Below are 10548 nucleotides of genomic sequence, written 5' to 3' on the forward strand. Positions count from 1 at the left end.
TTTTTTATTATTTTATTTAGTGTTCTGTCTGACGACAGGTCCATATGAACAGGATCCTTCCATCCTTTTCTCGGACTGGGACCTGTTCATATACGTTCTTGGCAGATGATCCAGAAGTGGTTTGCCATTGCCTTCTTCTGTGTATGAATGGAGTAATTGTTGGGATGCCACGGAGAAACCGGGGAAGCCCCCGGAGGAAAACTCCGTGTTGCCTAGACCACGGCCTTGCCCAACACAAGTTATAAATTCGGGCACCGCCGGGAATCGAACCCGAGACCCCAGGATTACAAGGCCAGCGTTCTAACCGCTAGACCACCGTGGCTATTCTACGAGACTAAGGCGCTATATTCGAGAAGGCCGTCATCTTCACACTCGCCGCCGTCAGAACCTCAAATCTGACATAAAACGTGAATTTTAACATATTCCAAGTTTCGATATCCTGTGATGTTGCATTCTGTCCAATATCGACGAAATGTCAAACCTTGCCCCCTGGAAACATTAGCTTTTACTGCCTTTTGTGAAAAGGTCAACACCCAATTAGAGTCCTTTGTTCCATGCACAGTGAATGAAGCTAGCGATGACAAACGCCAGCCAAGTCCATATTCCCCTCTGCCCACACATTTTATGACACGCTGAATCTGAAGACTTTATATGAAGTAGCACAGCTCAGTGCTGTGTGTACTCCATGTCCAAACTGCAGAATAGTCCTAAAATGAGACACGAAGTCATTACGGCTGTGAATATGTCTTCTGGGCTGTAACGCGTGGACTTGTATGTCGACACAGCCTATTTGGACGAATACACTGTCTCCATTTTCAGCCCTGAAGATGAAGGGAGTATGTTCCCCCGAAAAGTTGATATTTACTTATAGGTCTGGTCAGAAACTGATGCTGACTTGCGATAATTATTTACGTTTTGTACAAATATGCTGTGTTAAAATATGACTGTCTTCTGGGTTGTAGAGCCGTGCAGTCAGGCAGAAATTTACCAACGTTTCAGAGGTCCTTCCTGCCGCCATCATCAGGGCGAAGAGTACTCGTTGGTAAACTTCCACTACACTACACGGCGATACAACCCAGAAGATAGCCATCTTCGTACTCACCGCCGTGACAAACTCAGATCGTGTTTAATATCTAATGCAGGCTCCTGTGAGCTAGTTTAACAAGTTGTGCCTAAACAGCTGCTAAGGCTATAATGTTGCCTGTTGTCCCTCTCAGTCTTAGGAAACAACACACAATAACGATGTTTGAAAATAAATTTGTCAGGGAAAACTCTGAAACCATGAAATATGAAGCAACAGGAGATGGAAAACTTTAAACAACGAATAACTTCACAAGTACTCTTTAACTTTGAAGTCTGGTCTTGGCTTCCACAAAAGTACAGGAATTTCTTGACTAGCTGAGCAACTATCAGCCTCTCAAGAAGGTCTCTGCTCTACGGGACTACAGGTAGCCCTCAATTTACGCCGATTCAGAATAACGCCGATTTTGAAACCAGAAAGTTAAAAAAAAATATATTTTACTATTATTTATAACGTTTTACAATGTTTCTCGTACTGATTATTATACTAAATCGTAATTCCTAAATCGCTGATTTTGAATAAAAATTATAAATAAAGTCATCTCTGCAATTACGTATGTTTCGTTAACGCTAATTTGCTCCAATGAGATCGATGAATCGGTAAAAGCTGTTTGTGAAATGCAAACTTTTGCATATGCGAGTTTGCTCTTATGCTACAGTGAAGGGGAGCGTTACGGCATCCATGAGACCTTATCGTGAAATTTTGAAAGAAGGAAAGAATAAATCACGACAGTCCACACTACATGCCTTCTCTAAAATGCATGACGATCCTCAGCCAGGGACTTCGTCAGAGAACTAACGCCATCGCCGATTGTAAGTGTATAAAATATATTTTTTAAATTCCCTTTATTTTATTTACGTTATTTCAGAGCTTTAAATGTAATGGCATTATATTACTAGTCAATGTTTGGGTGCCGGGAACGCAAGTCATTGACTTCCCATTGATTTACATTATAAAAGAGTTTCAATTTACGCCGATTCCGTTTACGCCGGTTCGTCCAGGAACGCATCCCCGGCGTAAATCAAGGGCTACTTGTACATTACTACTGAAAACAGGTTCACATGCTCCTCAATAAAAAAAAAACTATTTGACCCATCGAGGAGACTACAGGAACTAAGGCCACAAACCCCCAAACTGTCGTAGGTTCGAGTCTCGGTGAACATGTTGGGCTTAAGGGTAATAATAATTTTATGATATTTATCGGTAAGTATCGAATGATAAGGCTTATGGTAAGCTTTCTGGCAGTAACTAATTGTAAGAAATGTTATCATTTGTCGAATTTATAACACTGTGGTCCAGGGGTCCATACGAACGGCTGACTGTGGTCCCAGGTCTATCTATATCCATAACTCGTCAAATGAAAACGAAAACAATGTTATGTACCTTGTGATTCTGCTACAAACAAGTTTTAATGCAAACAATAAACAAAGCAGACTCCAAATTTTGTCAACAGAATCTTCAGAACGCAAATTCACAAGATAGAAGTGTTGGTCTTGGCTGTACTTGTCATTGCAGTCTTATCAGGAAACATTTCGGTTTGGGTGTGGCCCCGGAAAACAGGAAATCGTATTTCGCAAAACCTTTCCGTGTCATGTCGACAGAATTCTCCCAGCAGTAAATAAGTAACGAGCTGTTCCCAAGTAATACTTGCACCAAACTTAACTTTTACCAAATGAGTTTTGAGGTTCTCACGGCGGCTAGTATGAAGCTGGCTGGCCTACTGCCTCCAGCATCAGGGAGATAACGAAGACAGATTGCACCTCCAAAACGTCGGTAAAGTTCTACCAGTCTACACGGCGTAACAACTCAGAAGACAGCCGTCTTCTGAACCCTTACTGGAATTCAATTTGGGATATTCTGAATTGTGACAGGTCTTTTACACTTTGGCCGTGAATTATTTAACGATGAATATGTACGGTGATATGGGAAATATTGAGAGGAAAGATTTGTGGCCAATTTAAATACTTTTTCAGGCATTCTGATGGAACCACTGGTCCTCTTGTCGAGAATCGAATCACTATCTCCTCACAAATCAGATACGTTACAACACACTTCGTCCTTTAGATCAGTTGTATTCAACCTGGGGTACGCATACCCCCGGGGGTACGCGAAGACATCTTAGGTGATACGTGAAATTTAAAAAATATATATATTATTTTATGATAAACACTGAATAATAGATGTAGATTATATACTATGTAAAACTTGAATTATACACCAACAACTTTGGGGGTACAAAGTTGAAGAGAAATTATATCTGGGGGTACGCGAACGAAAAAGGTTGAATACAACTGCTCTAGATTGCTGTAGGACGAAACGAGTGGAAATGTATATATTCCATGCAGTATACATTATATAAATGCCCTTGGTGATGCTTCATTCGGATGTCCATTTAACACATATACAAATATACTGTTGCAAGGCTAATACACGACAGACATGGTCATTTTTTTGTTTCATGAAATATTCACCACATTAAAAACGTTTAAACACGTAAAATTAACAAGACCTGCAGTTTACGCCACGCATAACGAGGAGTTTTAGAGAAAATTCGATATGAGGTTTCGGAACGGTTTTGATAAAACACTTATGCTCGTATTTATAATTGGTTGTTTATGACAGAACCTTTGGTGGGCATTCTTGAGCGCTGCTTGTACACGAGTTTCAAAAGCTTGAGTTTATCTGCTACGACTCCTACATACTGGAATCCCGTTCTTCACGGTAAGATGTATTTATGTGCTTTCGGACCTCCTGGGAAAAAAAAACTTCAAACAACGGAACACGTAGCAAGCCTTTTGTCAGCGTTGTTCTGTGACGATATGTTCTGATGGTAAGGAAACCAAAAAGAAGTAGAAGAACGTTTATTTTTTATTTATTTAGTGTTCTGTCTGACGACAGGTCCATATGAACAGGATCCTTCCATCCTTTTCTCGGACTGGGACCTGTTCATATACGTTCTTGGCAGATGATCCAGAAGTGGTTTGCCATTGCCTTCTTCTGTGTGTGAATGGAATAATTGTTGGGATGCCACGGAGAAACCGGGTAAGCCCCCGGAGGAAAACTCCGTGTTGCCTAGACCACGGCCTTGCCCAACACAAGTTATAAATTCGGGCACCGTCGGGAATCGAACCCCAGACCCCAGGATTACAAGGCCAGCGTTCTAACCGCTAGATCACCGTGGCTGAGAGAAGAACGTACAAGGAAAATTAAGAACTGTGGAGAGGAGTGCCGATGGGACGGATTGCAAAGGTCGGGAGGAGCTGACGGCACGAAAGAGAAAGGGAAATGAAGAAGGATGGTACAAACAAATTGTTTGTTCTCCGTTGAATTTAACGGGCTTTATACACTAGGGTAGTGTTAATAATCGCTTCCACCTGCAATAATACGCAAACTGTACGCCAACTAACAGATTTTTTTGAGTCACTCATTAATCTAGATGATTTAAGCATTTGAATTAAGTAACTCATCAATATTATCAAGAGGAGATTATTTTCTCCCTCAAATAGCATATATCAGAAATGTAGCATTCATAAACTACCATGAATATGAATTATTAACATGTGAAGAGAATATCTGGCTTTGTTCAATCCTGGTCAGAAATAATCTATGGCAGGAAGGTCCTTGCACATTCTGCAAAGTCATCATGAACTGGTACATCAATATTTCAATCAATGCAAAGGTCAATTCTGTGCAGGTTAAATGTGTGTCAACATCACTTAAGGTCAACTGATGTGGGAATTCATTTGAGCACGGGATCACCATAAGCAGATATGAAGCAATTTCTTCAGTGTTAAAAAATGAGAGGATGGAATTGTAATGAATGTCAATCATGCAACATACTAGGGTACCCATCAAATTAGACCTCAACAAAACTTTCTTTTGAGTGACCCAAAAGCTGACAGCCTTACTGCCACAGTAATTCCACTGCATACATGTGATATGGAGGAAACAGCTGATGCCTACACAGCAGTTCTTGCAAGATTGTGAGCTGTTATGGAGAAAAATAAGCATATCCAGCAAGAAGACAGGTAACATCGCCCTCCGACCTCTTGTGATTCATCAAAATTTAAAAACAAAAATTACAGTGGTACCACGGTTCCGGAGAATCTGACGTAAATACGTCTTTGTATTTAAATTATACAATTGAGTAAATAGTTTGATTAAAACATTGCTTATTTAACTTGAATTAGTTACGCTTAAGATGGCGCTGTGGTAGCTGAAATATGTTATAAAATTTCTGCACTTTAGAGTATCAACATTTCGTGCAAACACCGTATCTATACAAGATTTTGATCTAGTAGTACTACATTGAGGATTTGACATCAACATTAAGCCAAACGTTTCCTCCACAAATGTGACAAAGTTGTGACTCGGCGCTGGATCTTACACATCTTCGTAACTAACGATGTTTTTGCGGAATGACCCTTCCGTGTAGACGTATTTACGTCAAAAGAAGACAAGCCTAATTATCTTACACGAGTTCACAAATGCAGATAAAAACATTAAATGTGATGAACAATAATAATAAATAGGAATCCCTTACCTCAAACTTCGTTCAATTGTAAGAGACCACGATGTCCACCCGCAAAAATCAATTTAATCAAAACTAAAATGGAGAGAGTGGAGGGCAGAATCACAGATTTCTTAATAATTCTCATATAAGATAAGTACTTGTGATATTCTAAAACGTTTTTAACAGCACAATATTATCTACTCTACGACGCACTTCTACAAGCGATTCACAGCTCAGCTCTTTCCAAAATAACGAAAGCGGATTGTTGACGACAGTAATGAAACACAACAATGCCGAATAAACAGATGACATAACAATTAGTTTCTTAGGTAAAGGAGTGGATTGCAACACAGTTTATTCAGGCAATTATACAGCATGCATAATAAATGAGAAAAGAGCCTTACGGCATGCTCAGCCAATATTGTTGCAGGCGTGTGTTAGAAATTCGAATTTTTTATGTAATTTGGAACATGGTAGACCATTTCACATGTTCAATCAATTAAACAGCACACTGATGCACTCTCACGTGGACCAATGCCAATCACTGCCAACACCATAGCCTCACACAGCAGATGTACTTGAACACAACAGTGGATCTTACATGAGAGCTGAATGACTTAATATCTGCACATGATGTGAAATGTACTTTCTTTGTTTTCAGTGTTTAACTTGTGGTGATACTATAAACATAAAAAATCACTGAAATTGTTTTAATAACTTAAGAATGCTGTTAAGAAGACTCACTCATGAATGGAGAAAACTATGTATGAGTTTCATATACCATGAATAGCGGAAATGAGAAAGATTTACAAAATCTTTGCCAGGAAGCCTCAAAAGATTGAGATTATGCTGGAGACACTGGCACAGATAGGACACTTAAAATTAATGTTATCTTATCTGTGATGAGTGAATCAAACATGTTCAAATGGGAGAAAAGACTAAACCAATATGAAAATTATGAATAAAATGGTATGTGGATCAAATGAAAATGATGTATTCAAAATGGTTAATAACAACAGATATAAGTAAAAAGCAATTCTTAATCCAGAGGATAGTTACTCTGGGCCATTTGGAAATTCCAGGCATAAACAGGCCAATGACATTTGCACAATTCCTGTCCCTCTAAACTGAATAAGATAGAATGGGTACATATTAATCAAGCCTCACTAATAAAACCGTGAATTTTACATTTTTCCTGCAGCGTCAATTACTATAATCTATAGCAAATATACCACAAAAACACACATAAAACCAGAATGGAACATGGATGATTATTAATAGAACAAAACCTCCAAAAGAAAACAATATGGCACAAAGATTTAATAGGCCTGACAACTAAATAACTGGACTGATTCAGTTATACAAGCATATATATAGAGAAATGGTTATAACCTCTATATTTCCAATGCAAAGAAAATGAAAATAATTTTTACATGTACCTTTTTAAATGGGAATGCCTACTTACTTCCCACCCACCCTGTATATATATATATATATATATATATATATATATATATATATATATATATATAGAGTCACTTAAACTTTAGTGAGTACAGTCACCTTCAAAGTACACACATTCTGACATTGTACATACTGTAACAATAATCAATAATTAACTCATTGGGCTCTTTGAATAAAACATGAATTAATTAATCTTGTGATGATTACAAATAATTATCCTTTACAGTTATGCATAACAAATCTTATAATACTAGTACTAATTGTTCTCCTCTCACACACATTCTACTTCTAGCTCTTTGTCACACACTGTGCACTTCTCCTGTGTCGCTTCTCAACCAGCTTGGTTGACGGTCAATTCTTGACTCACTTGCCAAGTCATAATTTAACTCCACATAGCCAGAGTGACTTACATGTGCAGGTCGTGTCTGCAGTGAGAACTGCCAAGACGAGTTGAGATCGTGCAATTCTATTGTGTAAAGTTCTAGAAACTGTGTGTGCCACGTGATGCAAATCACAGCCTGTAGAAAAGCTGCTGGAAGTGACTCAAGTTATGTGTGCACAGGCCTGGATGACATAAGACACAGCCAGGCAGAGGCTGCAAGAAGTAACTTGAAGTCCTCATAGCAAATGTTCATAACAATACATTTCAACATGTAAGATTTGAGGTTTTCACAGCGGTGAGTATGAAGATTTCTGTCTTCTGGGTTGTTGCGCTGTGTAGACTGGTCGATGTTAACCAATGTTTCAGAGGTCATACTGCCTCCGTTATCAGGGCGATGAATGTGAGGTTTATAAACCTAGCCCCACCCGCCCAATTGGCACATTCATCGCCCTGATGATGGAGGCAGTATGAACTCTGAAACGTTGGTTAACATCAACCAGTCTACACAGCGCAACAACCCAGAAGACAAAAATCTTCACATTTCAACTTGCCTGCCATGTCTGGAAATGTACCAGAAATCATTTCCTACTGTTGTCACATTTCTCTGAATATCGTCAAGTGATTCAAAATGAAACCTTTCAGAGGATATATTTTAGATTCAGGAATATGAAAAGCCATACAGTGTAAAATCATGCGAGTATGGTGGACATATCTGTTCTCTGGCAGAGGAAGGGCTCCTTTACCAAAAATGTTGTGCGGGAAGGTACATTGTCATGATGAAAAATTCACATGACAAGCCAAAGATCTGGCAATCTCTTAATAACAATACTGCCATAATATTCCAAAAGTTCAAGGTAGAATACTGGAAAAAATCATGTTTTGAAATCTCAACATCTTTTATCAAATCTATCTCATAGTTTCTTTATTAATATTCCACTCTTCTATTATTTTCTGAAGAGATGATAAATGATTATTTCTACCTGTTCAGTCACTTTTCCACGCCTGGATCACTTCTTTTAACATGCTGGATGGCCAAGTATTTAATCAATTGTACTGTCTTCCCTTGGCTTGAAACTACTTAAAACACACCAAAACATGTTCTACTCATTGTTCCTGCACCATAAACTTGATCTAACATCTCCAAATGTCAGTGACACATTTCTTCAATGCCTTAAAAAATTTAATTTTATCTATTCTAATAATTTTAATCATTTTTTTAAAACTTAGCCAAATAAAACATTTATTAACTGTAATCACAAGATGACTTGGATATAAAACTACTGAATCACATGGTCGAACACACCAATTAACCAGTGCTGCCAGATGCTGCACACAAACATCAGTCACACTATTTAATTACAAGACCTTGTACTCTCCCACAAAAATATATAAGTTCACAGATTGTGAGGACATGAAATTAATTGAGCAAAATGATAGAAGTGCCAATATCCACTATGAATGTAAAAGTATCATTAGGTTTCTCTACATCTCAAATGATTAATTTAATTTTGCAACATTTTTCAATCAATGTTGAATTTGGGTTCTTTTAAAATGGCAAAAATATTTACATCTATCATGTAAACAACACAGCACATTGATGTTTGCTTTCTGTGAACATAGTGAGATTGCCACTTGGTAAGATTAAAGGAAAATCTAGATAAAATAGATTATCTAATGAGGAACACATCTGAGAATCTGAAAGGCATCAATTCTGGACTTCTGGATTATGTTGCAGTGGAAAAGGATATATGTTCTTCCAAAACACTGGTAAACCACCTACAAGATTACACATTACAACCCACAAGACTGCTGTTGGCACTTGAGTAAGAATTCACAACATGGTAATACATAATAATTCATTGTAAAATAACCACTTCATGAAAAGTCAGTACTAGAAAAGAATTATTCCAAAACATCTATAATTCTAGTCTGGACTGTAGATGAATGATCATGTCTTCAACTTTGCTATAGTAAATTTAACTTGGGCAAAAATTCACAAATTATGAATAAAGTTCATAAAATATATGATGTAATTTATATTTGTATTAGAAACAAGTTCCGTATTTGTGTTTTGACATGTTCTACATCCTTAACTAGGCCTAAAATGGATCTATGGAATGTAAATAAAAGTTCTCAGAAGAGGTTTGATTGTGTCAGAAATAAAACACAAATCATCTAGGAAAAACTGTGCAAGGCTTACCCATAATTGAAAAAAATTCAAGTGATGCTTTAAACATGCAACATAACTATTTCAGTATTTAACGGTAGTCCGTAACCTAATACCACACAAAACATGCACTATACCCAGTTTCTGTCTATCTTACCCACGACAGCTGCATCCAAAACGTGGGTAAATTAAGACTTTAAATATTTCGAAACGATTTTGGTTATTGTCACGGGGGACAAATGCAGCGCAGATATCTGTACCTTTATTTCGTCGCCAAACTTAACCATAACACCACTATCTTATTGACCCTTTAGCTTGAACACAATGGCCGAAGGTTCCTAAATATCAAATGCCTTACGTCTAGTACAACAAAAGGCGCATCAAATGAAACATGCCATATAAAAATATCATGGTTTATTTGATAATCCCGCTTTTCGTACATTTGACACCACGTACATTCCTGTGCCGCCCACATATAAAAAACATAGTGATGGTAACAAACTTCAATAATTCGTTACTTACCAACTAATCTACTCATATCTCCATGCTCGTCCCTTGTTTTGATCATCTCCAACTGAACGCGAATCCAGAATTACTCTACTTCGAACTTACACTTCAACAGTAACACAATACATAAAAGTCTACTTTCTTAGTGTCATGCGACGCCATGTTGTCGAAATTTCAATAGAAGTTTAAATGTCAGATATAATCGTATGTATTTTTGACTAATTGCAATAAAATTAGCGATGTTGTGTCAATATAGAATGTTTCCGTTACCGAAAGGAAAAATATTAATATTAATGTACTGTATAATAAAATATCCTTCACAGCACACGTTATGAAAATAGTGAAACATAATCACTGGATAGTCCCATTTAATTTTAATTCTACAAGAATAATCAGTAGCATACTAAATGACATGTAAAAAACACGTATTCATT

The 10548-nt window shown here is 37.5% G+C and overlaps 1 protein-coding gene across 21 annotated transcripts in view; it reads right to left on the reverse strand.

The window, feature by feature from the left end:
- ATP8A (ATPase phospholipid transporting 8A1) overlaps positions 1-10330 on the reverse strand; it is a 95963-nt gene extending 85633 nt beyond the window's left edge. For 12 of the 21 annotated variants that reach the window (XR_015538706.1, XR_015538708.1, XR_015538709.1 and 9 more), the window contains exon 1: positions 10130-10328. Coding sequence is in view for 1 of the 21 variants with exons in the window: in XM_087360856.1 (XP_087216982.1) it covers positions 10130-10175 (46 nt within the window). In the remaining 20 variants the exon portion in view is untranslated. Of the gene's footprint in view, positions 1-5624; positions 5848-5998; positions 7046-7337; positions 7743-10129 lie in introns of those variants that run through there. The other 9 variants (XM_022061037.2, XM_087360846.1, XM_087360857.1 and 6 more) reach the window with 6 other exon arrangements.
- Positions 10331-10548: the final 218 nt, after the last annotated feature.

Source organism: Zootermopsis nevadensis, unplaced genomic scaffold, assembly GCF_977971745.1.
Source record: "Zootermopsis nevadensis isolate Lab colony 2312 unplaced genomic scaffold, Znev_1.0 Znev_ptg000050l, whole genome shotgun sequence".
In the NCBI taxonomy this organism is placed as follows: domain Eukaryota; kingdom Metazoa; phylum Arthropoda; class Insecta; order Blattodea; family Termopsidae; genus Zootermopsis; species Zootermopsis nevadensis.